Below are 26,842 nucleotides of genomic sequence, written 5' to 3'. Positions count from 1 at the left end.
AATTTTAAGTACTCCACTTTTTTCCTTTGGAGTACATGATAACCATTCTCGAGAACATGCGGCCAGCCGATGCTATTGAATGGTTCACATTGAATTCTGAAAAAAGTTGGTTTTTATTTTTATTTTTATTAAGGGATCTGATTGTCGCATTTAACTTTTTATTGATGGCGCTATAATTTTAAAATAAAATTATTAATAATTTTATGAACAAAGTGAAGCGCCATCAATAAAAAGTGGAACGCGAATATCAATTTCCTTTTATTAAATTCTTTGTAGTAGTATAAAGTAAAGTTCCTAAGGATGTAAACCAAGCAATTTTTTTAATTATTTTTTTGATAATTTAGGTGTTCGGATCAGCATACGCACATTTTTGACAATTCCTGAGAGCCCAATTTTGCTGCCCGCATTTGAAGATTCTAATTAGAGCCAGAACAAAACTCTATATGAATTGACCCGAAAAGAGTTTATTAGGGGTGTAAACGAGCCAAGCAGAACCGAGCTTTGGCGAGCTCGAGCTCGGCTCGTTTACTTAACGAGTCAAAAACTCAAGCTCGGCTCGAGCCTTAACGAACCGAGATTAGTCATTTACTAAACGACCATCTTTAATCTAGTCGAGCCTCCCTTAATGAGCCGAGCTTTTGCTGAACCAGCCGAGCTCCACTCGGCTTGTTTGGTAAACGAGCCGAATACTCGAGCTCGGCTCGTTTACTAAATGAGCCGAGTCAAGCTGAGCCTTAACGAACCAAGCTCACAACCTGCTCGGTTCATTTACAGCCCTAATAGTAATTGAAAAGCTTCGGCTCATTTATTAAACAAGTCAAATACTAGAGCCCGGCTCTTTTACTAAACAAGCCGAGTCAAATCGAGCTTTAATGAGCCAAGCTCACAACCTGCTCGATTCATTTATAGCCCTAATAGTAATTGAAAAGTTTAGAATTTGAGACTTAGGATGTAGCAAATTCTTAAGTCAGATATATTGACCAGAAGGCCAACCCCTAGTGTTAAACCAAGCAATTATTTAGGAATATGTCGTTCCAATACTTTTGGGGAGTAGACAAAATAAGAAATATAACATAAAATCATCATAGTTATTTTTATTTCATACTCCGTTTGTTATATCCTTTTTAGGTTCAATTATTCTAAAATCACGCACAAATACACAAAACAATCACACAAACTTGTTCACATCACACGCGAGCCTCCACACACATTGAAGGTGTGGACTGTGTGTGGACCCGCATGTGATGTGAGTGTGTTTGTAGCAAAATTGTTTTAGGCTACAGCTCTGCTAGTGAATAAAAATAACAAGGATAATGACATTTATAAAATGGGCCGGAGTTCATTGGGATGGGTTTAAATAAGATGATTTACACATTATTTCCAGTAATAAGACCTATGTTTTAGGCTTATATCTGAGTTCATTGGGTAGTTCTCATTTTATTTTATAGACTTTGGAAATTGGTATTCTGCTATTTTTTCAGAGTAATTGGTCAAAGAGGTCTTCTTTATAATTTAATGTTGGGTAGAGAAGAATGAGAAATTTTTTTTCACGGCGCTGATCGCGGCCATCCAAAATCTTGTTCACGGCTCTCAAGAAGAATATTACATACATACTTCCTCCGTTCCAAAATCTTTGAACTTTTTCGATATTCGCGCTATTCTTTAAACTATTATATCTCCCAATTTATGATTTTTTTCATAATTTTGAAAACATTGTATTATAAATGTCCAAAGGTATTGGGACGGAGGGAGTATATTTTTTTTTCATAATTTTAAAATTTTTGTATTATAGATGTCCCTACAAATTCTCTGTCAAGTGGGTTGGAATTGTCTTGATATGGCCATATGGGGTTGAAGACAATTAGTTTGGGTTTTAGGCCTACCCATAACACAATGGTTCTAGGCCCACCTAAATTGGCCCAAAGTGGTGAATCTACATACCCAAAAAAATGTCCTGCAAAAACTAATGTGAAACTTTTGGTTCAAGTTCCATGGGAACACAAATCGTGAAGCCATGAATGTTACGGAAGGACACAGCATCTGTGCCACAGATGTGTTCGCAACTGTCCGTGTTAGTACCATATTTTCATGTGGACTCACGTGCATCGGGCAATTAATGCACCTATGTTCGTATTTGTGTACATGGATGCCTATCTCCATAAAAAACCCATCTTGGCGAGGTTGTATGACATTTTGTGGGAGGTAGGGGTCATAGTTGGTGGCGGCGGCAGCTTTGCTCAGTGGTGGTGGTGGTCGAGTGGCTGTGATGTGTATGTTTGTGAGAGAGAGAGTTTGTGTGTGTGCGCGCGTGCGCGTGCGGTGAAATTAAGAGCTGCATGTGAGAGAAATTTGAATACTCCAGAGCAAGTCTATTGGTGATTGGATAATGACTATAGTTGCCGTGGCGGAGCCAAGATTTTGAACCCGGGAGGCGGCTTAATAGACATATATTTTTTATAGGAATATATACTTATTCGAGGCGATTCCGGGGACAACTAATTAGACACCTAAAAAAACACCTCATAGTTTCCGATCAAATTTTGATGATCCGAGCCGTTTAATATGATAAGAACGTGATTTTAAGGGTACTCGCGAGAAATCAACAAAAAAAAAAGAGACTTGGAAGGGCTTGATCTGAGCAGTTTTTAGCTCAGATTTGATGAACGGTTCAATTAAAAACTATACAAAACAAGCACTTTTTGGTCATATTTTTTGTTAATTTCTCGCGGGCACTCTTGAAATCACATTCTGCACATATTGAATGATTCGGATCATAAAAATTTGATGGGAAACTATGAGATTGAGATTTGTGGTGTTTTTTTTGAGTATTCCTTGAACCGTCAAGATACTTATTACATTATAAGATTTTTGTTTTTTAATACATTACATTTATACATTAAAATGATTTTAGTCTAAAGCAGTTAAAGTATACCAATCATTTTATTTTTTTCTCACGCTACTTCAACTGTCACGCACTTATTTTTTTATTTACGAAAAAATTAGGAAATAAAAATGTAAAATAACCGATTTTTTTATCAAAACAAACCAAAATAAATAGTTATATATTGATAATTATCAATAATATTCAAATTCAGGTATATACAAAATAAAAATTTTAAAACTCGGACGCTTGGAGCGCCGGAACCGGGAGCCCTCTGGCCCCAACATAGCTCAGCCATTTGTGTAGTTTGACACCAAAATGTGCTTCTGTGCCAAATTTTTGCACCCCAGTGTCCAACGTTTGGTTCGACAAACTTTTCTTCCACCTCATTTTTTCTACTTTCTCAACCCCATAATTGGTAGACTAATTTTTTGATTTGGAGGGTGATGGTGGAAAAGAATAAAAATTGGTGCGGAGTAATTTTTACCTATTCAGCGGTTGAAAATAAAAGAGCCGTTGATCATTTGAAAAAGAAAAACTAAAAGAGCCGTTCATTGCTGCTCTCTCCCTCTCTCTCGGTTGATCTCACCCCGTTCACACTCTCTCTCCTCCGTCATCTCTCTGTGGTCGGACCCCTCCCTCTCTCTCTCTCTCTCTCTCCAGAACATCCGAACAAAACCCTAGTAATTTAAATCAGGGCATTCCGGCGAGGTTTCAGATTCCAGTCAGGTTTTCCGGCACACTCAAGCTTTCCGATTCATTTATTTCTATGTTCTGGAATTTGACATTTTTCACTCACGGTGTTGGTGTTTTAACATTCTTTTAACATTGTACGCATGCGAACGCAATGGGTTTGCGCAGTAGTAGTCTCGCACGTGAACTCCATGGGTTCAACTGGCAACCCGGGGTCTCAGGAAGCCTTCGGTGTAGGGTTCGACTCTCCTACTGCGAGATATCGATTCAACTCCTTGTGTTGGGCTTTGCCCAGCTTTTAAATGAGCCCCGCTAGCAGACTGTGAGATTGATACCGGACTAATATGTCCATTATGCCGGACCGGGCTATAAAAAAGTACGTACACACGTGTCTCTGTCTATACCCATATGGGAATAGGTAGTATTTGTGTGTGTCACTGTGTCCTTAGACAAGTACGTACCAATCCGTAGTTTACTTTTGTGTTTTGTTGGTTCAACTATGAATTGTTTGATATGGTCTACATTTGTTAAGGAAATAGAATTCTACATTGCTTGGTAGTGGAATGAGTGATTACTTAATAACATCTAGGACCTCTCCACTCATTGCCAATTAGTTTTGAGATGGATATAAAGTTTCCACAGCATTATCTATCTTTCCGAATCTTTCCGTGTGGTTTGCACGCCCAATTCGTTTTTGTGGATTAGGTACCAGGTCGGGTAGTATTCACATATCTTGCTTTGTACCTATGGATTCGTCTCGTGTGGCCCAACATTAATGTTTCTTCATAGTCTAGTTTTGTCCAAGGCATTGAGGGAAAAATCTGTCACTGTGGACTAGATTCTATAATGCTATGGTGAAAGAAACAGTGTACTACAACTTATGGGGAGTTAGTGTGAATGCAAGTTCAGCAGAGATTTAAAATGGCTTACTACATCTAGGTAAGCCTGCACTTTCATTTTCTGGTGCGGATGGTAATGCACATGCTTGGTGGAAAAGCAGTCCGACAAGTGGTATCAGAGTCAGGAAGTCGTGGGTTCGAGTCGCGGGAGCGTCATCGTGAGGGAGAGGTTGTTGGGCCCGGAGTGCCCCCATGGATTTGGTTATACAATGACACTCCCTGCGACCGCTCTAAAAACAGATTTGCGGGTGCGATGTCGAATGCCATAAAAGACTTAATTGAAACCCTTCCTATCACCAATTAGTTTTAGGAGAGATGATGGAAAAGCGGTCCGACAAGGCTCTTTGTTATTCTTTTAGGGCTCATTTGTTTGCCTGGAGATGAACGGATTGATATTGAATCCATGTGATATGGGTAGGAAATGAAACCCTTGAGATATTGCTTAGCGTATGAAAGGGTGGAGAAACTGTAAATCCGGTGTTTGTGTTGGTAAAGTTGAAATGAGATTCTCAAATGGCAAATATGTCCCAGCTTGTATCTCCGGGTTGTCTTTGTCATTGGCTGATTCCCTCAAGCCTCAAGGTAAAATTTTGAAAGAGTTTCTGTTAACAGACCAAAAACTATGTTGATTCTGGGAAGTAATTTGGCATTGAATAACAGCAAATATTACTCTGGCCATCATTGAATACTTGCAGATATGGGTCCTAGTTATCAAGTCCAGAGGGAGTGTTTGTAACAAGCTGGACTTGATTTCAAATTGTGTTAGGTATTGGTAGCCTGGTAGGCAATGTTATGCATGATGGTGAGCTGTAGGCGGATGGGAGAAAACACTCCCCGATCTCAGGTGGATCCTCAGCCTCTATTCTTTCAGTCATTGTAACAAGTGAAGTGGGTGAAGGCCAAGGGTTACGACAAGCTGCTCAATTAGCTCTAAGGGTCCGTTCGATCTCTGGGTCAAAATTATCACGGAATGGGTCCAACGATTGACGACCAAACATATAATGCAAAATGTCCCTAACTCAAAGAAAAATAAAAAAACAAACAAACAAAACACTAAAACCCAAAAAAATAAGAAAACTCACAAAGCCAAGAAAAAGTTGCAGTGTTGCCGTTTACTTCTTGCTCCTGTGCGCTACAACTTTTCGATTCCTGTGCTTGACACAATAAAATGCTAACAAAGAAAGAATGCAATTAAACAACTATGAGGAATAATATAAAAAAACTAAAAATACCTAAACTAGGAATTAAAATAAAAATCAACTAAAACAACGCAACCGTGCTTGTAATCCCCGGCAACGGCGCCAAAATTTGATCATGTCGTTTCCGTATCAAAAATAATTTATAAAATAAAATAATTACTACTATCTAAGAGATAGCGGTAAGTACTCCGAGTATCGTCTTCAGGAATTACGAAGGTTAAATGTGGCTATTTCAATTAATTTCTAAATTAATTCAGAACGAGATTTGATTGTTGGATTTCGAAAATATTAAAAGCTAAATTAAATTAAAGCAATTAATAAGTAGAGAGAGTTTACGAGAGAAAAGATCTAGGGTTTCGAATCCACTCCACTCGTTGTAACAATATTTATGCGATGATAAAGGTTAATTACTCGAATCAATCTGGATATCGCTAGGGTTCGTGGGCCCTCATAGTATCGCCTAAAGATATTTATGCATCACCAAATAGCATGTGGTATTGCCGTCTAACACGAACTGTCTTACTAGTACGACTTGTCTCTATGACACGGATCGTTTAATAGCACGGCCCTCTTATGGAGCATAACCCATCTTACTCGGTTATCACAAACTAATTAAGAACCTTTGTATGAACGTGCGTAAAAACCTAGGAATTCATACACAAGATGTGATGGAAATAATTAATATTCTAAATAAATCCTTGAGAGTCATACAATCATGATTCGAATACAAATCTAAATCAAAATATAAACAATATTATTAGGAGTTCGAGTTTCATCTACACCCTAGAAAAGGAATTAGCCAGACATCGGAAAGTTGTCTTCGCAGCCTCTGATGGCCTCCAATTTCGAAACCCCGTTCTCCGCCCCTTCTGTAATGTGTTTTTTTTTAAGGAGAGCAAGATGATAACTTTACATACGAACTCACCTAGGTATTCTGTAATGTGTGTGATGATCCTTTTATAAGCTGCCAAGGGACAACCCTATTTTCTTTCTTTTTCCTCAAGGCTGTGGGCCATCCTAGTTGCCGAGAATTGGCTTAGGTCCAATTCTTTTCTTTTCTTACTCCAAGTCTAGCCAAAATAAGAATAAGAAACCCTAGTCCTTGGGCCCATCAAGACATGTACGCAAATTGTGTTTCTCTGTAACCAATTCCCGCACAGTACGAGCAACTATAATAAAGCCCATTTAAATGTTCAAACCTTCGGATACCTAAAACACAGAAATCAAGTGTTAAGTTCTGAGTAACAATATAAATGGACTTAACAAGTGTAAATTAGTGAGCGCTTATGTGAATATTTATGCGCCTATCAAGGATAAAATCAGATTCATCGGAAAACTATTTTTAAACTTAGTAACTTATCAAGTAGAGATTTACCCAATTCAGGGTCCCACGGCCACTTGATTAGAAAAAGAGAGAACCTATTGAAGATTCTTTAAGCTCTTAGTGCTTCTCTTTATTGTCCACCATTGTCCTATCAAAGGTAGTGCATCATTATCTTTGTGGATAATTGAAAGCACTGATTATCCACAAAGGCTTTGTTATGCCTACTTTTAACATACCAACTAAGCACACAGAAGGACAAACAAACAAAACCCTACTCACCAAGCATTGTCCACTGCAGCCCTTTTTGAGTTTAGAATCCCTCTTTAAAAAAGCTTAAATCCAATTCCATTTTTGGCAAATTCATTTTGGCGGTCACCTAGCTCCAAGCAGCTAGAGGACCTCTAATTATTCAGGGGTACCAAACACATTTTAAGGTTGTTATGGTGGAGGGCTTTAGGGAAATGTGGAAGTAAATACTCCAAATCCTTGGAAACTTCTGTAAATCAAGGGGCTTCGTGATAATTTTCATTAAGGTGCATAATCTCACTGTCTGCTTGATTAGATTTGGTTAGTCCACTTACTCCTTAGACTTAGTGCCCCAACATCAGAAAAGTGGTCTACCTCACTTTTTTGATTTGGAGAATATAGAAAACTACGAAGCATAAAAGGTTGAATTCTATCTCTAAACTGCCACTGTTAATTGATTTGAGGCTTGATTTGAGGCTCTGTAGTCTGTACAATATGGAGAAGAAGCATGAGTAGTTTGTTCTATTCTCTTTTGAAAGCAGAAAAAAACTTTCTTAGAAAACAGAAAAAGAGAAAGGTTGATGAGCATAGGGGGGTTCATGATGCTCAAGAAAATTGGTCTCCTCCTCCTCGTTTCAGTCTCGATTATATCTACTTCATCTTCAGGTTGGTCTTCTAATCATCGATCAAATAGAAAGGAGAGACGGCAAACATGGTCAAGTAAAATCAACCGGCTTTTGTGTGGCAAAAAAAATGCAGCATTGCTAAAGTCTTTTCTGGTTATTTCCAAGACTGCCAAATCTCTTTCTTATGTAATCTGCTAATCAAAGTTTTAGCGAATATGGTTCTGATCTTGTTTGCTTCCATAAGAAACATGGCATGTGGTCTGATTATTAAGCCTCGTGTTGAACACCTTTTCCAGATACTCTATATCGAAGAATCTGGCAAATAGTTTGTCCTTCATAAATCATAATTAGCTTGAAATAAGTTGGCTTTAATTTGCAGGTAGAGAACTGGTGAACAACTTGATCAAAGACATTGTTACAGCTCGTGAGGTATGTAATTGATCACTACTCTCACGCTCTCTCTGTCTCATACTAACGCCCCTGCGGCTTTACCACCAAGGGTGCAAGAATCTTAGATCATGTTTGATTGGTAACACTACTAATGACGGTGTATAATGTCGTTAGGATCATTGATCCCCTTCGACTCTAATTTATAATTCAACTTTATATCATAATTTATAGAAGCTTACCCTACCATAATATATAGCCTACAGATACCACGCTCCGGTACCTATTCGTTGTACTAGAAGGTCCAGAACGATATGCGTTTCAGGTAACATATAGGGGAGTACCCTACCCCATCTTGTAACATAGTTGTATGTCCCATATCTGTCAAATTGGTTGTCTAACCTATATATAATCTCTCTATCAAAGTGGCATTGTTTTGTAATCCAGTTCTCATTTCTAACTATAGCTTCAGTATCAAGGGATATGGAAATTTAAAAAAAATTAGCAATATCAGTCAGTGGCGGAACTATAACTTTTAAACATGTATTAGAACAATTTCAAAATGAGATGTCTAATGCAAAAAATGGCCACCAATTTCTATTTGAAACCCTCCATTGCATAATGTTCAAAATTCAAAAGTGGCTCAACTATGGAATACTTGTGTTATACTTTATCAAATGTTCATAATTTTAACAATGGTCATGTTTCCTTCTCAGTGTTGATAGAACCCACAATGCAATTTGAATTTGGAGATTTTGGACGAAATATGAACAAATATATTCTGTACTATGAAGCAACATTGCCAAATATTGACATCTTAATTATTGTGGATTGAGTAAATACAGATTACAACGAAAGATTTCTCACTACACACTTTTCCATAGACGCATACACGAGTGAGCGATTCTCTTAGACCTGACCCGCAATTGGTTTCTTTTAATAATTTATGTAAGCAACTTTTCTTAATGAATATGTCAGGTTTTTCTTATTCTTGGCACAAAAGTTTTTTTAAATTGTCTAGCATTGCTTATTACGACTTTTTTTCTGATGAGGTGTGGTAAAAAGGTGTCCCCCACTAATAGCGATTCTTGGCTCCGCCACTGATATCAGTCACAAATATGTTCTGATCTTTCCCTTTTGCTAACTAATTTCATTTTGCATTTTCCTTTTTTTGTAGGAATTATCTGCAGAAATGCAACTGCAGCACAAGGAAGCCTATACAGTCCATGAAAGGCTACTCAGAGTTAACACCAAAGACTATGGAACCTATGATCCAGCCCCGGAATTCGAAAAGCCTCCTTTCAAACGCATACCCAACTGATATATTGGTCTAGTCATATATGCATGCTTTTTGGTTTGCAGTCGGAGTGGTATCTGAATTTGCAGAAGGGTCTGAGAGAGGAGGTAGGCAGGTAGCAGATCAATACTCTACGTACTCTTGCTGCATTTTTGTTTCAAATGTGTTACTCCAGTTTCAAATGCGTTTGGTCTAGCAGTTTTATCGCATTTTGTTGTAAATTGTAATACAACCATCGGTACATTATAACTAGACTACGTCCGAAAGTGTTTACCCACGTATTCTTGAGCGTTTTAAGTTTCTCTGTGTTTGGTCTTGTTGGGAAAAATATGCGGAATTTCCCACAAGTAAATCACGAAGGAAATAGAATAAATGCAGCGAACGTAATCAAAATGCACAAACCACAAACCAAACGAACACAAGGAATTTTTACGTGGTTCCCCCAAAGTGTGAGGTACATCCACGGGACCGGAGTCCGATTCCACTATGAACGAAGGTTCTTACAAATGGGTTTACAAGAGATACAAGATCTCACACACCCTAAGGTGTATCCAACAAATACAACAACCAAGAGGAGAAGACCTCACCAAATTAGATGAACAAAATCCTCCAAAACGGAGCTGAAATGGAGAGCTACCAACTGGAAGTAATCTGTCCCAAAGATCCGAATAATCTGCCGCATAGTAGGAGAACAAAGTGGATGCACAAGAGCTTTTTCTTCCTCCACCGAATACACACATGCACACTACGTTTTTTCTTCTTCCAGAGAGGAACCAAACCCACTGCCTTTTCTTTTTCCAGATGACCAAAAGATAAGGCTTCCAAGAGAAGCTAAGTAAAACACATGTGCAAGTCATGTTCTTCAAAGTGTAGAATGTTCCACCAAAACTTAGCCCACACAAATCAATACTCTTTTGGGCCAAACAAATTATTATTGGGCTAACAAAAATATTGGGCTTCCACTAAAGGAGGGAACCCAACAGGTCTTTGCCTATCTGCGTAGAGTTGAGTTTTGTTCACCCTTCACTAAGGTGAACGTTACTCTCTTTTCTATTGATTGAAATAGTGTGGATCTCATCACAAAGTGATGTCATGCTTACCAAAAAGTGTATTGCATGGTACACATGACATCACTTAGTGATGGGATCCACATCATTTCAACCAATAGGAAGGAGGGTAATGTTAAGAGGGTGAACAAAATTGCACACTGCAAATTTCCTTTGTGTTGTATAAATGGGAATCGGAACCAAAATCGCAACAGATCATTTGGTTGTGTACTTGTAGAACAGAAGTTGGGAATATGTGGAACACAATTATGTCTCCCAAAAGATCCTCCTCCTCCTTCTTTTTTTTTTTAAACGGAAGAACAGCTCTACAACCAAGCCACTAAATAGACCCGAATGCGGATCTTGTGGGCAAATAGTATGTTTCACGTCAATTGGTTAAAAGAGGTTTTCTAAGTCCCCATATATGAAGGCCCCATTAGTGAATGGCGAGATTGGTCCTCTAGAATTAGTCGAGATGCACGTAAACTAGTTTGGACACCTAATTAACTAATAATGACACAGGGGCCGGGGATACTCTAGAGAACATAGCAATGGTGACCAAGGTTATGATTGGGTTTTGGAACCTTGGATTTGTGGAGGCAAAGAAGGAAAGGAAGGTACGAATCTCGTAAATTCGTTCACAAATTCAATATCTAAAGACAAACCAAACCAAACCAATTGTTGTTAAGGTGGGAACGGCAAAATATTATCCGAGATTGATTTTTTAGTACACTCATGACTGTTTATTTGACCGCATATGATTATCAGATTTGGTTATATAATCAAAGATTACATATTTGTCGTTTCATTTAAAAAATTTTGACCTGAATTAAGCATCCATCATATATATAGGCCCCGTTTGTTTGATTCAACATGAGCATCAAATTAGACTATGTATTCAAGAGACTACGTATGCATTGTTCAGTTAAATACGGAGTACTTAATTACTGGATTAAACATGCATCATATTAATAATTGTACAACATGAGGGTTACATAATATCACAAGGATTTGGTAATATTAACCTTGTCAATATTAATTCGATGGGACTACATATTCCCTAAACTATTAGTTCTGTCAAACAAACGAGCCCGCACTGACAGAAATTGTGGAATTTATATTACCATGAGGTTGTGATATTATCAATTGCATCACTATTTTCCTATACACATTTTATGAAATTATTTATAGCTTGTCGAGTAAAATAGCCCACCACCGTATGTATTAATCTCAAAAGAGTCTATTAAGTTGGAAGGCATGTTTGGCAAAATAAAGTGCAAAGGTGTTGGAAGTGCGTACAAAGCAGGCAGTGTTTGGTTGGAATCCCACATTGCTAAAGAGAGAGAAAGTGTGGAGAACTTGGCATATAAAACAGATGGCCCTGCTGCTGAACAATTCATACCTTTCTCGGCCTTTTGGCTAAGATCAAGTGTAGTATCTGTTCTTATCAGTTTAATATCTGATACGTGAGCCATCGGCTCACATGATATTAAATTAATTTTTTTTGGGGGAGTGGTCCGTCACAGTAGCTTGCTACTGGGATCACTCGTAGGTCGCCTTGGCGTTGCACTACTGCCTTGGCCTGGCCCACCCCTCCAAATCCAGTTCAAAAGTAATTGGGCCGTGGGCTGCCTTTGCTGGGACCACTCATCCAAATCTAACCCAAAAAATGTGATTAGGGCATGTTTGGGGGCTCTATTTTTTTTAATTTTTTTTTTTACATTTTGCATTTTGGTATGTAAATTCTAGTTGTTTAGAATTATGGTTAAAATAAATTATGAAACTATAGAATATTTGGGTGTGTGCAGGTTAGAAGCTAAATAGCGTTTAATAATGAAAAACACAAGTATGTACATGTTGCAAAACAGCAAGAATGCAAACCCTCCTCAAAATGCATTCAAAAATGTAGAATTTGAGCACTCCCAAACGGGCCCTTAATGGATCTCTTTATCCACACATTGGATTGCCACACATTGGATTGCAAGATACACTAAATAAAGAAAAAGATGTGATCTTGCATCTTGCGCTTAAAAGATCTGCACACTTGTTTCTTGCCTCAACGGTGAGTCACTCGTGCAAAAGGGAATTATCTCTTATACTTTTTAGGAAATAAACCTTCAATTATAGTATTTTATTCTTCTTTATTTTGTTTAAAAGCCCGCGGCTACATCATCCGTGAAACAAAAAGAACACTAAATCAATTGATGGCGATCGATCCAATTAGAATTGATGTAAATTTTTTGAGTTAAAAGTTTAAAAAGTAGAACACTAAATCAATTGATCGCGATTGATCCGATTAGAATTCCTGTAAATTCGAGTTGAAGTTTAAAATAAGGCAAGTTTTAGTTCACAACGACTTAGATAGTCCCTTAACCACAATTCCTCTCTTTTAATTTGTAAGTCAAAGAGGCAATCCTCACCGAACGGCAAAACTAATTATTTTTACCTTTTTTAGTAGAAGAGTAAGAACTTCAATATATATACTAAAACAAACTAAAACATACAACGACGATGACAACACAAAAGGGAAAAAGAAAAGAAAAAATCCAAAAATATGAAGAGAAAAACACAAGTTAAAAGCCGTCGAAAAAAAAAATCTCCGGTGTCGGACAAGGACGAAGTTTTTACGAAATGGAAAATATTGGTAATAAATATTTAAAATTACGTTAATTTATATTTTTTAACTCGTTACATGCAAGCATGGACTAGGAAAAAGAAGGCAAGCAGGACCAAAGTGTTATTTGTACATTCAGTTGAAAAAACCACACACAAGGATGGGAAAGAAAATGTAACACAGAACAAGTTTTATTTACAAAAAAAAGAAGAAGAAGAAAGAATTGTTTTTGACTAAATAATTTTCAAAGACAGTTGTTGAGCATCCACATTTTAATAAGCAAATTGGTATGGATAAGCAAACTTAACAACAATGCTAAAAAAATACCTCACATTGTAATAAGCAAAGTTACAAGTCTTTTAGCAGATAACCAAATTCCACCCATTCCATAACCAAACTTAACAACTTTTATCAATAACCAAAACTCAATAACCAAACCTAATAACCAAATTCAAAACTAAAAAAATTAAAAAACACCTCACATTAGAATCGTCTCGTCGAGACGAATAATTTGGTGTGCCGGATGCGTGATTGGAACTCGTTTGCAATTGGACATAGGTGCATTGCGTATTGTGGGGGGGGGGGGGGGGGGTTTATAGGGATACAAAAATAACCAATGTGGAGGTCAAATTTGTTAAGTTTGATTATGAACTAAATGGATAATCAAATGCTGACGTGACACATTTTGGTTATCGATTTTGATTATTCCCATTGCGGATGCTCATTATTGCCATTTAGTAACTTTTCTTATAATTTTTTTCGTACTTTTGGAGACTAATCCTTCATATCAATAAGAGGAATTAAAAACAATTTTAAAAAAATAGACCAGAGTTTAAAATTTTCAAAAAAAGAAAAAAGAAAAAACGTGTTTTGGAGTTTGTTTCATTTTGAACATATTTTCTATATTGTTTTGCCTATAGTTTTTTTACTTTTATAATAAAAAATATTTTGGCGCTCCACTTTCTTATATTTGCACTCTAAAATTTGTTTTTAATACGTGTGTCTTTGAGTTTTAAACATCGAAGGACAAAAATTATGCTCTGTTCAAAACTTGAAGAAAAGGGGAGAGAGGAAAAAAAAGAGGAAAATGGGTGAAAAATGAGAGGAAAATGAAAGAGTTCTCTGCTCTTTCTCTCCGAATCAAGCAATGGGAGATAATTTTTTTGCGAGTTTTTTTTAATGTTTTTATCTCATAAACTATGTTCCTTTTTTCTACTTCGTCCTTAAACTATAAAAATGACCTATTTCATCATTCAACTTCCTGATCGGAACCAATTTGATCTAATCGTCGACGGAATAGATAAACGGATCATAGTTTAAGGACGGAGTAGACAAAAGGGTCATAATTTAGAGATGAACCTTTAGACCAAATTGGAGAATCCGTTAACTTTTCCATCCAAGAAACGGAGAAAATTTTCAATATAACAGTTATTTGTAACTCTTCTCTCACATGATGTGTAACCTACACATACGTGTAGCCCACATCATGTGAAAAGACGTTACAAATAACCATTGCATTGAAAAAAAAATTCCAAAAGAAAGGGAAATCCGTTAACGTTAGACCAATTAATTGGTTTTAGTTAAAAAGTTTAGGAATGAAATATGTGATTTTTATAGTTTTAGGACGAAAGTAGAAATATAATTAACAAGATAAAGATATAGTAATAGTAGCATTTTATTTTATTTATTTTTAAATTCTCTTGCATTCTGTTCTTTTCCACAAGTTCCAATCAAAGTAAAATTTGCCAAAAGCTATTCCAACAAAAAAGTGATAAATAAGGAGTGAAATCATTATGCCCAAACTGCGAACTCTCAAACTGATTTCCACAACTAAACTCAACACAATCACTGATCTCTCTCTCTCCTCTCCGCTCTCTCTCTCTCTACTCTCTGGCGGCCTCTGCGATAAACAGGTACGGTTGTTCGACCACGCAAACTATCCATCTATCAAATACTACGATTTTTCTTCTACAAACAGATTGTTCGATTCAGTAGAGACAAATATGGAAATCGCAAGGTTCTCGAGTGTTACTCGGTGTTTTCGTTTTTCCCTTCACTGTAAATTACTGTTTTCTCGTCTGTCATTTCGGATCTGTCTGACACCTGTAGTGTGTGAATCGTGTTATTTTTAGGGTTTTGTTTGGAGCTAGACTCGGTCCAACCCTTCCTGCAAAATAGCACGTGAAATCGACTCATGGTCGTGTGTTTTTTGGCCAATATATTGCGATTGTTTCTGTTTTTATCCGTTGATTTTTTTTTTTTGTTTTCTGCTCATAGTCTATGGTCTGTTTGGTGTCTATGAATACTATTAGAAGGTGTGGGAAGTGATTGTGATTGCCGGACATGGAACTGTTTTATCAAAGGTGGTTTGGTTATTGGCCAATATATTTCGTTTGTTTTTGTTTGTCTGTTCAAAGTTCGTGTCCCTGTTTGGTGTCTATGAGTATGAATACTACTAGTAGATGTCAGAAGTGATTGTGATTGGTTCACATGGAACTGTTTTATCGAACAATGAAATTGACTAAAGGTGGTGTGTTTTTTGGCCAATTTATTTCGATTTTTCTGTTTTTTTTTTTCAGGTTTTTCTTTTTCCTTTTTTTTTTTTTTGTTGGTTTTGTTTTCTGTTTGGTGTCTGCGAATACTACTAGTGGATGTTAGAAGTGAATTGCGGGACATGGAAATGATTTATCAATGCGAAAAAGGGATTCATGTAGCAGACGCTAAATTGATTGGGACTTAACGCTCTGTTTTGTTTGGTTTGAGCAATCTTTTGTTGAACTTTAGTTTGTTGATTTGCCTGTCATTAATGTTTTTGGCTTCAAGAATATTGTGCCAACTGTTCTGTTGCATATGTAGTGTTATTGTAGTAAGGCATAGTTTGAAGCCCTAAATTTAATTAGGTTTGGGGAAGGCATTCTGTTGCTAGCGGATGTTCTTTTGTTATGGAACAGTAGTGTCAACTCGTCATGTTTCAGTTAATGAATTTGTTGTGTCCAGCGTGTTATTTGTATCCTTATTTGGTTTGATTCTTCCATGGGAATGATCTTCTTAGCTTAGAACCCGTTTAGAATGCAGCTTTCTGGACTTAAAAAACTTCCGTAGAAACACAATAAGAATTTTCTTGCCGCCTCCTTCATCCTGCTAAGGAACCAGGGACGGGTGAATGCTATGTTGACAAAGGGAAATCACGTTTTTACCGAGAATAATCTATGTTTACGGGTCTATTGTGATTTGGTTTTTAGGCTAAACACTGGATTAGTTGTTTGGCTGTTTATTCTGTTTTGAATGGTTCTCTACCTTAGGATTATCATTGATAGGCTGCTTATTATTTGGAACTCATTACACTGTGTAATATTGTCCAAAATTGTTGCATGATAATTTCTTTAATTTAATTGCAGAGTAAAAAAAGTTTTTGGAATGTCCTCTCGGAATACTTGAGTGGAAGAACTAGTGCAAGTTACAGTTGATGCATTAGTTGTTTTATGTTCTGTATTGGGTGAGTATGGGTGCTGCTTGTTGTGTGGCTGCTAAAGACAGAACAATAAGCAATCGATCCAACAGTGACGTTTTACAACGGAATGCTATATGTTCACCATCATGGAGTGTTCGGTGGGACCACCGTGGGCGAGTCGCTGGGGAAGAGACTTCTGTGGACCGGTTGGCTGATGGAGTTAGCCGGAATGACAGGTTGGAGATTAAATCTGGAAGAAGAGTAGTAGAAACTGCACATGGATCTGGAGAAGAAAGTCAATTGGAACAGACAACGATAGGGCAAAAGTCCCCCGTTTCAGAGAGGAATGCTGGAATTTTTAGGCTTCCTTCATCAGGTAAATCTCCACAAATTTTTATTCTCTTATGATGATGGATTTAATTTGGTCAAAATGAAAAACTGCAGGAAGTTTTGGGCCACTGGATTTATTGTAAAACATGCCAAGCGGTACTTTTGCCCTTCAAAGTGACAATTAGTGATTACTCTTTGAACGATAGGCAGAAACTGAACAGGTATAGCTGACTAGATTATGAAAGAGAGCTGAGCTATGAAGCACCGACACCTCTAGAGGTCGAAGTATCGCAGTGTCGGACACGGGGACACAGCGGGGACATTGGCGTGTCCCATAATTTAATATAAATTTTTTAGGGGGACACGGCTGGGGCCAAACTGTAATTTTTAAAAATGGGGGTCAAACTGTGATTTTTAAAAAAAAATTGGGGCAAAATTGTAATTTTAAAAAAAATTTCTGGGTGTCAAACTATAATTATTTATTTATATAAATAAATAAATATACACGTGGCGTGTCCCCCGCCGTGTCCGTGTCCCCATTTTTTTAGAATTCCCGTGTCCCAGTGTCGGTGTCCGTGTTAGTGTCGGTGTCCGTGTCGGTGCATCATAGGAGCCGAGTGTCACTATAGAAAATCTGGAAAAGACTCATTGAGGCATGATAGGAGGATTAGAAGAAGAGGATGTGTATATCGTCCAACTTGGAGAAAGATCTGAATAGGCAAGATAACAAACTTCAGTTACTTAAATATCAAGAAGACTGGAAGGATGTCGGATTGCATTAGTTTTCTCTAAAGACGTCGTCCACCTTTTCTCTAAAGATCTGTGTCCAACCATGAGTGATTGCTATTACATGTTCATCTTGCCTTGACCATAAAAATTCCGAAGCTTAAAACAAATTAATAGGCAGAATGCATAAATGCAAGGAACTCTCCATTTATCTCATCATGCCCGGACAATTGTTAGAGTAGTCGGTCTTTTGTTACAATTTAAGAGAAGGTACCTGATCTAGTATAACTGCTTTGTGGAGTCTCTGTCATGCTCGTCTTGACCAATATCGCTGACATTCCAGCTCTGCAAATCAAGACCAGTTAACTCTCTTTATGGCGTTACTCTTGGGCATGGTTCCTACGCCAGTTCAGAATACAGGTTTGTTACCCAGCAACATGGGGAGGGGGTGAATAGAGTTGGTAACAATAATGCCCATTTAATGATTACTTGCTAAGCAACTGAGTAAAGCAATAAGAGATATTAGGGAATCAATTAACAAGACCAACTAGGTGAGGAAATTGAATGCGGAACATAAGGAGTAGGGATAGAGAGATCAAACACAAGATATAGTGGTTCAGCAAAGTGATGCCTACTCGGCTACTCCACTTCTCAAGCTTCGACTTGAGTTTCCACTATTCATCAAATGTGGATGTCACACTAGCTTTCCCAAGGAGCTAGCAAACCGGTAAGATTTATACCAAAATCTTTACAAGAAACCTCACTAAAATAATCCTTATTTGTTTAAGCTCTCAAGTGTTTACACACTCACTTAGAATCATCTACAGTATTACAAATCTAACAAGAAGATTGAAGAAATGGTGATACAATCGCAAATACAAAGAACTCCTCAAATGAGTGTGTATGAAAGCGGAAATATTGGAGAACTTGATTTCTAGGCGTTTGATCTTTGTATGCTTGAGTATGGATCTTTTGGATGAGTGAGTGATGTGTAGAAGTCCATTCTGTCCATGTATGCATAGAGCATTTCAAGATATGTCCTTTTGGGGGTAGTTGAGCAGAGCATTCAATGCAAACACCGGTCGACTGCCCATTCGTCCTGACGGATGATCGGCTTTTCGTTTTCCTTGACTGGTTGTCAAGGCTACTAGCCGTTGTCACCCGGTAGTCTCTGTCTTCTGGTAATGCTGCTGGTTTGTCATTCGGTTAGGCCGAAAGGCCAAAAAAAAAAAAATTTCTAGACCCTATTGATGCTCAGCTTGATTCCGAGGTATTCCGACATAGATTACTACATTTTATATGACATAAACATGATGCATGAGATACTTTCATTTTAGCCCGTAATATGGAATTGATCGGTGACTAAAGAATCTTGTTGTGACAGTTTGCAACATACATATCATCTTTCATCATCATAATCAAAATATGGTATTCCATAGAATAGTTAACAATTGTCAAATAAGTATACCTTTTAAACTGTAAAGTGGATCTGGAGGATTTCGTGTGTGGAAGATTTGATTTTTAGGAAAAGCTGGTCAAATCAATGAAAGAACTGTTTTATTGTCTTACTCCCGCCGCCCCAAATTGTTGTTCCTTTTTAGCTTGTCTATATTCGACAATCTATACTGTTTTTTTAGGATTTCGAAATCTTTGTTTAACAAAATGAATTGAGAGCTATCAAACAAGATTCATATTGAATATAAAAAATATTATAAATTACAAGACAGTCAATTTTTTGAGAGGTCCCAAATAGTGAAACAGGAACAACAATTTGGGATGAAGGGTGTAATTAGAAAGATATCATCTTGAATTAGGAAAAGCAAGCAATTAGTTAGTCGATCAGCAAATAAAGTGTCTGAAATGATCAGTTGTTGAGAACAACGAGAAGTAAGAAGTGAAATGCAAGAATAGACTTTGTACTTTCGTGTTGTCTTCGTTATGAATCATTACTTTAAGGTAGCGTCCTCCATTTTCTACATATGTTTCCGTTATCCAAAAGATCAACCTGGCCCTTTTCCTTATTTTTTCCCTCAAGACAGAAGTAGTTTATGTCACATCATATTTATGCTAAATCTTTGTAAGATGTTTGGTTCAAGTTTTAGACCATGGAACTTAAAGTGGTTGTAGTGGATATCTTGCCATAGATTGTGTTTTTGTGCCCATCAAAGTGATTGTTTGTTCTATGAAAGTCCTCTTCGAGGTGGTGTGATGTTGGTATTTACAATTTGTTCTAATCTTGCTGCTTTGAGTCTTTGACAATTAATAGTTGTATGAAAATCAGTATCGTATTTGGTGCTGATTTTTAGTAGGCTGTTGTAGTCATTTTTATTGTCTTAAAGACTGAAAAATGCATCTAATAGCTTCATCAGACACGTTTTGTAGTCAATGCACTATTTGAAGCATTTCATTTTCTGTTCCTAGCAAAGTGAAGGATCTTTATGCTGTGTCTTTAGTTTGAAACCTAAAGCCCTCAAATTCCACCATTGGCCAACTGAAGTCTATGAAGAGACCTAAGGTAGATGGGCTGTTTGGCCTTTCGAACAAAGACCAATTCTTCATTCTTGAGTTGAAGTGGAATCTAAAATGTGGATATGGCAATAACGGCCAAGCCCTTCTCCATTACGACTGACTTAAATAATAGTAAACTACGAGGAGACAGGAATCAATATCCCACCGCAGCATCGTTCTTGCAGTTACTGTATTTGAAACCCTTGGGTTTCTTTTTCTGGAGGCACAGTGGCATGGAGGTCCATGCTAGTTGCTTGCAGACACTAATCCTTACTTTCTCGCTTTTATTCTTGTATTCAACCCATCAATACTTCTACTTTCTAGTGTGTCATGTGAACTGCTATGGTTTTTTTTCCCTACTTAACCACTATGGTGTCTTCTGATAGCAATGCATTGCCTCCTTAATTGTGCTTAACTCTCATCTGCCTTGGAAGTTGGATTAATTGTAACGACCCGCTCCATCTTTGTACAATATTGTCCGCTTTGGACGCCCAAAGCCCATAGACTTCCCAGTGGGGTCACCCATCCTTGGATTGCTCCAGGATGAGCACGCTTAACTGTGAAGTTCTTATGCGCTTTGGCCCGCCCTCACGGCTTTAAAAGGCCTTGTACAAGTAGGATGGATCTTTTCTTATAAACCATGACTTGCCCCCTTCCAATCCGGACGCTTCCTGCAGTACTGCCGGCCACCGGAAAGCGGGGTGTCACATTAATAGTCTCATCTCTCACCAGGGGTGTTATGCTATGAAGCATGGAAGCTTCATTTTGGCCACTTATATGTGTCACACGTCTCCCTGTGTCAGACTAGCCATGTGGCCTGGCTGATGTTTTTACCCTTACGTTGTGCATAGGATTTGTTGAGGAGTGGGGTCACACATGTAAATTGGAATAAAGGGAATCTCTTCCCACAATAAAAGCTTTGTGGGCGAACTCAACTGGTTTTGTGTTCAGGCTATTTAATTTTTCAAGGTCTTGAAGTTTTTTTTCATTGGAATTCGTTTTAAGAAAATGTTATTGCTGTGTAATGTTAAATTCTTATGCTTAGCAACTACATATAAGTAGACATATTCATATATTATTTGTTGGCAGTTTCCTCTCCGTGTTATTTTTTCCTAATTGCCATGTGCTGTGTCCATGCCCATAGCCATATCCATGCTTCTTGGGTTTTGTGAGAGGCGAAATAAAGAGAATGACAAAAGACAGACATTGACACCCTGAACTCTTAAGTATTATAGTCAGTGTTTTGGTTGCAGATTATTGATATAGGATTGGGACCCTGGGTGTCTTGTGTACAAGCCTTAATGGTGGCCTGTCGAAGATCTTTTGCTTTTCGCACGCTAAGATTGTTTGTCTTTGCATGTCCAATGCATGTGCAGCTCCTTATGTGGTGTTTTGCTTATTAATTTCTGCTTGTGTGATGCAGATCTATCAAGCTCTAGGAATGTTCCCACAGAGGTACTTCAATAACAACTGGACTTGTAAAAATACTCCCTTTTGGTGCCATCCATCATTGTGCGTCACTAATCTCCCTTTCCTTAGATCTCACATTGTCCTTTTTTGTGTTTACATTTAGGTTAAGGAGTTACCCGAATCACCGGCAGTTCCAAATCCATCCCCCTTGAAAATGTCACCGTCGTTGCTTTCAGTTTCATCACTCTCTACATCCCCTTTGTCATCCCAAAGCCCTCTCCTTCACACCAGCTCAACTTCATCACAGTGGGCCCATCCTTCTCCAGCGCGCCCTTTGTTACGACAAGCATCTGATAGCCGAATTCGTAAGCGGTCAAACAACTCAATTTCTGACGAAACATCTTTTCCTGCCTTCCCTGAGTTCATGGAAGCTTCTCATAGAGGAGAAAGGTGGTCTTTTGACAGTGAATCTTTGGGATTTTACCATGAGAAGTTAACTCCTCCTAGTAGCCGTAGTTCAGCTTCTCCCTCAGATGCGCAAACATGTGGGGTTTGCTCAAAACTGGTGGCTGAAAGATCTTCGTGGCATTCGTACGAGTTAGCTGTGGTTTCTGTTCTAACTTGTGGTCACGTTTACCATTATGATTGCTTGGAGAACATTACGGCTGAAATCAACAAGTACGACCCTGCTTGCCCGGTTTGTACCTTTGGGGAGAAGCGGACCCCCATGAAGTTGTCAGAAAAAGCATTAAAAGTGGTAACGGATTTGAAGGGTAGGAAAAAGAGATCTAGGAACCGGGTTGTGAGTAGTGATCTTGATGGTGATTCCGTTGCCCTTGATGGCCAGAAAAGCATAAAGAGCTCCACAAATAAGCCTTTCTTGAAGCGGCATTTTTCATTTGGGTCAAAGGGAACTAGATCCTTATCGGAGAATCACTCTACTCGGAAGAAGGGATTTTTCTGGTCAAAATCCAGGAAGGAGTGACCCGATTTCTCACTCTCAAGAGGTGAGCATCTGTCCCTTGCATATGTCAATTCGTCCTAGTTAGTTGATACTTGTGTACTTTTGGAGAAGATCCACCTTTAAAGTAAGTGGCAAGTACCCGAAATACGTGTGCTTTTAAATCTAAATGTAAAAACCACGAATGCATGTCCGTTAAAATGCCAATTTAATTTTGTATATTTAGTAAAAAAAAATTTAAGATCTCGTGTAAAGAATTAAAGTTCCGTTGTCTGGGGGATTAGGTGAGAGAAAGAAAAAGAAATGAGAATCCTATCTCTTGTTTTGACGTGTAAAAGGGGGGAGATGTTACAAAAATGAAGAAAAATGGTGATGTATATAAGGTCCATTTTGTTTCTCAGCATTATCACCAAATCTGTGAGATTTGTTTGAGAAAAGGCTATCCTTTCTCTTTCTTACCACATCCCTCCATCCAAAGGTGCGGTAAATTCAGGGTTGATGAACTAACGTAATATATTGGCTTCAAAGAAGATTAATCAACCTGGAGGAGTTTCATACTTATGTTTTGGGAACTTTCATATTGGGGTGCTCCAATTCATGTAAATACTGTTATTGCATTTATTTGGTGTTTAGGTACAAAGTATTGATAATAAAGTAACTTATTTTTTGAGCTGGATTGTCCGAACAACACTCTATTTACACTTTCCGACTACTCATTTTTCCGTTCAAATAAATTCGTCAGTGCTGAGAATTTGGGTTTGGGGTGAGTTTTGTGTGGAAAACTATGAATATCTAGATGTAGCGTTTCTTACATGTTCTTCTGAAGTTAAGCATTTTTTCCAAACTCTTCATGCTTAATAGTGGATGTGTACTTTCGCATTTGCAACAGGTTCCACGGTTGCTCTTTCTGCACAATTTTATTGGATAAGTTAGCTGCAAAAGAAGCAGGATCCCATCTGGATTTCATTAGTAAGCTTCTGCATTCATTATCTGCAATTCAAGCAGGAATACCTTTGCTTCTGGAGTTACAGTGTAAAGAAAGGCGAAGAAAAGATCGAATCATCAACAAATAGAGAAGAAGAATTGATAGTATAGGGGAATGGATGATGTTAGTCATCTTACTTTTGTACACTTCTAAAATTTTGTTCTTTTGCATCTTAGTTCATTAGAAAAACAGTAAGAGAAAAAAAAAAGTTCATGAAATTTTCCTAAAGAATGTCTCTCTATGACTTGTATGAACTGAGAATACAAGAAGGTGCCCTTGCCATTCTTTTTGAAGGGCTTTTGTTTTTTGGGTTCATCATATCTACTTAGAATGTCTCTCTATGACTTGTATGCTCTTTTTCGTAGATGATTGTTGATTTGAGCTTGTAACATAAACAAATGCTGTCTGCAGCATGTTTTGGGACATGGTTCCACGGCATAACGTCCACAAACATTATTGGTTTGTTGGAGGTATTTTTTTTTTTTTCACGGATTTTGTTGGAGGTATTTGGGGCTGTTGTTTCAGTGCTACTTAAATTTCTTTGAAAGCTTCTACCAAAATTTTTTTTTTTTTGAAAGCAACCGCTCTTTACTTACATTGTCAAATATTATGTCTTTCTACATTTTTCATTCCCCATGCGGCCATGCCCTCATTGATTGAGGATGTACTATTGTACTGTGGTCCTCTGCTTAAAAATGCCGTTTAAAATTCACTATGAATAATTAGATATCGTCTCGTTCGTTTTGAGATCTCAAAATTCTCAAGCATGATCTTCAATAAATTTTCTTTATTTATCTTTTTTCACTTATGATTCTCAAAAGTCTCCCTGAAAATCCAATAAATCAAAATGCGGTTTGATTTCGAAATGTCTCTCTATCTGCTACTAATATAAAGATGCAGTGTCATGGTACTCCAAATATAGTCGTGTAGATTTGCAATAATGTGATTCGTGTAGTATTACTCTGCTTCTCCTTAAAAAAAAAATGTTTTGGTTTGAGTACACAACTTTAAAACATAACCCGCCACACAAATGTGTTTGGGGCCGTTCAAACATCACTTTGTGTGTGGAATTGTGTTTTATAATTGTGTGCGTAGACTTTCTGAAAAACGCCAATTACGTACCGGATACCCTAAAGTACCATGCAATATTGTCATAGTTTATCACTACGTGAATGGTTGGGAGTACCACGTAAGCAATGCTGTGTAGTACTTCGGGAACATGAAATAAGCTTTTGTTCTGTTAAGATTCTTATTTTTTTAAGTACTTATTTTCCACTTTATAAGAGAGTTCATTCTCTTACAATCACCTTTAATTTAAAAAATAATTACTTATTTTTCTTAGCTGAACGGGCCTAATAAAACCTGATTTGGCTTTATAAGAGGAATAGTAACTTCTTTTTTTATTCAAAAAAATTTAGTATTTGTTTGTTTTGCGTCAAACTTTTGTGACTTACTGATTCGTCTCGGTGAGAGGAATCGGAAATGTAATTTTTTTAAAACTTATTTTTGTCTTTTTAAAAAATTATGAGTTTCGATCAAAATTTTATACTTTTATGATTCTTTTCGCCGAGACGAATCAATAAGTCACAAAAGTTTGACGCAAAATAAACAAATGCAAAAAAAATCAAATAAAGACAAATTTTTTTAAAAATTACAAGTTTCGATCATTTTTGTCTTTTTTAAAAAAATTATGAGTTTCAATCAAAATTTTATACTTTTTCTATTTCTCTCACCGAGACGAATCACTATTAAGTCACAAAAGTTTAACGCAAAACATACAAATGAAAAAAAAATTCAAATAAAAACAAAAAATAAGTTAACTTAATTTTTTAATCCAAACTCACCCTAATCACTCTTTTCGAAGACCCGAAGTCAAAGTATATGTATATCCAATTTGTCCGTAGAGAGGACACGTGGCTTAGCTTTTTCCTGATGTGGCGACATCCTTGCACTCCAATCTACACGTGTGGAAACCATGGTTTCATGCAAAGGAAGAAGAGATCTAGAGAGAGAGAGAGAGAGATTAACCCTTCACCGTTTCCTTCAGTTTTGGCTATATATCTGGTTTCCAAACTCTTCCTAATCTCACACTCTGTTTCTATCTTCTACTTTGTATCCAGATCCCTTTCAACTCTAAAAACATGGCTGATATTTATGATGAACAGGGCAACCCTATACAGCTGACCGACGAACATGGAAACCCGGTTCAGCTGACCGACGAGCACGGCCACCCCATGCACCTGACCGGGGTTGCCGCCACCATCGTCGAAGGCGTGGAAACAACCGACACGGGTGATGTGGTGGTGGCTGAGACTGTCGTCGAAGGTGTACCGCTCACCGGAACCCACCCGCATGGTGGTGCAGTACCGCCTACTGAGGCGGCTGTGCACGGTGGTGTAACGGGGGTTGGAGCTACCAGAGGTGAGCACCGGCCGCTGGGGGAGCAGCTACGCGGTTCCAGCAGTTCGAGCTCTAGCTCGGTGAGCTATATGTTCACACTCCACATGCCATAAATTAATCATGAAGTTAACATAACGGCATGGCTTTTATGATGAGATTAAATTATACTATACACCGGCGGTGTAAATATTTATTTATTTCAAATAAATTATTTGTTTCCTCCAAACATTAATAGAACATGACGACGTAGGGTAATTGAATTGATTTGAAGAAACAAATGTTTGCACCGCTTATGTATATAATTTATTCTCTTTTATGATAATTCGGTGTCGGGCTGACTAATCTAGATCAGAACCGTCCTGACAGCGAGTCCAATTAAAGTCCAAAGTTGTAATACACAAGGTTTGTTCAACTCACTCTTGACAGTCCACAACTATGTTCGATGCATGGTTTCCGTCGTTTTCGTCGTCATTTTTTTGAACTCCTTCCTTGATTTGTAGTCTGAGGATGATGGGCAAGGTGGGAGGAGGAAGAAGAAGAAGGGACTGAAAGAGAAACTGAAGGAGATATTGCCTGGAAAGCACAAAGACGAGCATGCCCCTCAAACCGGCTCTTACCCGGTTCCCCTCAGCAGCGCTGCTGCTGCTCCTCCGGGGCACCACCCGCACGAGCACGAGAAGAAGGGTATACTGGAGAAGATCAAGGAGAAACTACCTGGCACCCACCACCACAACCACTAGAGGAAAAGCATCATTGTATGGATGGTTCTTGATGTATGTGAGTGAAGTGATGTACTATGTTTTTATCATACTTGTGGTACTAGCTAGGTATAAACCGTGGCACTTGTTTGAAGTTTGTT

The 26,842-nt window shown here is 37.8% G+C and overlaps 3 protein-coding genes and 1 non-coding gene across 6 annotated transcripts; all 4 read left to right on the top strand.

Annotated features, from left to right (window-relative positions):
- Positions 1-7,593: 7,593 nt before the first annotated feature.
- LOC131325181 (protein CASPARIAN STRIP INTEGRITY FACTOR 1-like) lies at positions 7,594-9,833 on the top strand. Its single transcript, XM_058357289.1, has 3 exons — positions 7,594-7,908; positions 8,248-8,297; positions 9,433-9,833. The coding sequence occupies exons 1-3, from the start codon at positions 7,824-7,826 to the stop codon at positions 9,574-9,576; spliced, it is 279 nt and encodes a 92-aa protein (XP_058213272.1). The 5' UTR covers positions 7,594-7,823; the 3' UTR covers positions 9,577-9,833.
- A 2,163-nt stretch (positions 9,834-11,996) lies between these two features.
- LOC131328207 (U2 spliceosomal RNA) lies at positions 11,997-12,194 on the top strand. Its single transcript, XR_009200477.1, has one exon. It is a non-coding gene; the product is annotated as a U2 spliceosomal RNA (small nuclear RNA).
- A 2,767-nt stretch (positions 12,195-14,961) lies between these two features.
- LOC131325177 (uncharacterized) lies at positions 14,962-23,924 on the top strand. 3 transcript variants are annotated; one of them, XM_058357281.1, is made up of 5 exons: positions 14,962-15,125; positions 16,611-17,039; positions 21,651-21,682; positions 21,801-22,644; positions 23,488-23,924. In XM_058357281.1, the coding sequence occupies exons 2-4, from the start codon at positions 16,715-16,717 to the stop codon at positions 22,620-22,622; spliced, it is 1,179 nt and encodes a 392-aa protein (XP_058213264.1). In that variant the 5' UTR covers positions 14,962-15,125; positions 16,611-16,714; the 3' UTR covers positions 22,623-22,644; positions 23,488-23,924. The 3 variants fall into 3 exon arrangements, with proteins under 3 accessions (XP_058213264.1, XP_058213266.1, XP_058213265.1); XM_058357283.1 differs by lacking the exon at positions 14,962-15,125 and adding an exon at positions 15,348-15,409; XM_058357282.1 differs by lacking the exon at positions 14,962-15,125 and adding an exon at positions 15,461-15,575.
- Positions 23,925-25,626: 1,702 nt separating this feature from the next.
- Positions 25,627-26,817, top strand: LOC131325179 (late embryogenesis abundant protein-like). The gene is made up of 2 exons (XM_058357287.1): positions 25,627-26,063; positions 26,484-26,817. The coding sequence occupies exons 1-2, from the start codon at positions 25,725-25,727 to the stop codon at positions 26,721-26,723; spliced, it is 579 nt and encodes a 192-aa protein (XP_058213270.1). The 5' UTR covers positions 25,627-25,724; the 3' UTR covers positions 26,724-26,817.
- The last annotated feature ends 25 nt before the right edge of the window (positions 26,818-26,842 follow it).

Source organism: Rhododendron vialii, chromosome 5a, assembly GCF_030253575.1.
Source record: "Rhododendron vialii isolate Sample 1 chromosome 5a, ASM3025357v1".
NCBI classification, from domain to species: domain Eukaryota; kingdom Viridiplantae; phylum Streptophyta; class Magnoliopsida; order Ericales; family Ericaceae; genus Rhododendron; species Rhododendron vialii.
Note: the sequence above shows the minus strand (reverse complement) of the source record. Positions and strands in the feature narration are given on the sequence as shown.